At 25.3% G+C, this 1,429-nt stretch overlaps 1 protein-coding gene across 1 annotated transcript; it reads right to left on the reverse strand.

Annotated features, from left to right (window-relative positions):
• Positions 1-242: 242 nt before the first annotated feature.
• On the reverse strand, positions 243-1,121 carry LOC111633893 (serine/threonine-protein kinase rio2-like). The gene is made up of 2 exons (XM_023378536.1): positions 1,006-1,121; positions 243-921 (listed from the first exon to the last, which is right to left on the reverse strand). The coding sequence occupies exons 1-2, from the start codon at positions 1,074-1,076 to the stop codon at positions 243-245; spliced, it is 750 nt and encodes a 249-aa protein (XP_023234304.1). The 5' UTR covers positions 1,077-1,121.
• Positions 1,122-1,429: the final 308 nt, after the last annotated feature.

Here is a 1,429-nt window from a genome sequence, read left to right on the forward strand (position 1 = left end):
AGTCTAGTTATTAGAAAGTGAGAAATTAAAAAAATAAATCTTTATATTTTTAATAAAACAATTAAAAAATATATTGATAATCAATTATTAATACCTTGTCTAAGTAAAATTTTTCTTATATCACGAAAGTAAATCACTCCATCATCTAAAAAAATGACAAAATAAATTATACTGTAATTATGTATACAAATTTTAATAATTGTAAATTTTATTATTAAACACATTATTAATGAAATTCAGGCTTATATAATTATATAGTTACCTTCACTAATAAAGGATGTTTTATCTATAGAATAATCTCCAACTATTTTAATGTCTTCTCCGTTACTTTCAGTGGTTTTTTCAATGCTTACTACATTACTTTCAGTGGTTTTTCCAATGTTTTCTTCGTTACCTTCAGTGGTTTTTCCAATGTCTTCTCTGTTACTTTCAGTGGTTTTTCCAACGTCTTCTTCGTTACTTTCAGTGGTTTTTCCAATGTCTTCTTCGTTACTTTCAGTGGTTTTTCCAATGTCTTCTTCGTTACTTTCAGTGGTTTTTCCAATGTCTTCTCCATTACCTTCAGTGGTTTTTCCAATTTCTTCTTCGTTACTTTCAGTGGTTTTTCCAATGTCTTCTTTGTTAATTTCAGTGGTTTTTCTAATGTCTTCTCCGTTATCTTCAGTGGTTTTTACAATGTCTTCTCCACTACCTTCAGTAATTTTTCCAATGTCTACGCCATTACCTTCAGTGGGTTTTTTAAAGTCTTCTTCGTTACTTTTAGTGGTTTTTACAATGTCTTCTCCACTACCTTCAGTAAATTTTCCAATGTCTACATCATCACCTTCAGTGGGTTTTTTAAAGTCTTCTCCACTACTTTCAATGGTTTTTCCAATGTTTTCTTCACTGATTTTTTCACTGTAATCTCCACTACCAAAATTCCTAACAAAAATATAATAAAAGAATAATTAAAATTAAAATACAATAAATGAATAATTAAAATAAATAACGAAATACAGCTCTTACTCTAATCTGAAAGCAAGACAAACAATTAGGAATTTCAATAAAAAATAGTATAAAACAATAGTAATTTTCATCTTAATTATATGTTAACTTTTGCTGAATGATATTAAATACTAAAATGAAAACGATGGCAATAATAGAAGTTCTTGATTAATCACTAAGAAATGTTAAAATATTCAAGAATTTATTTTAAAAAAATTGCTTTGTAAGTTACTTTACAAAAACAAAAAATAAAATAAAGCTTGTTAGCATGAATAAACATTTTTAATATTTCATACTCTTCAGTACTTTTTCATTCAGATTAGTAAGCTAATTATTTTAAAATAACTTTAAATACTTTAGGGTAATTTTTTGAAATTATTTTATTAGTTTATAACGTTTCTATTATTTGTTTAATGTAATTATAATTTATTATCAATATTAATGT

The sequence above is a fragment of the Centruroides sculpturatus genome, unplaced genomic scaffold (genome assembly GCF_000671375.1).
Source record: "Centruroides sculpturatus isolate CEXI.00-Female unplaced genomic scaffold, Cexi_2.0 scaffold747, whole genome shotgun sequence".
Taxonomy (NCBI): domain Eukaryota; kingdom Metazoa; phylum Arthropoda; class Arachnida; order Scorpiones; family Buthidae; genus Centruroides; species Centruroides sculpturatus.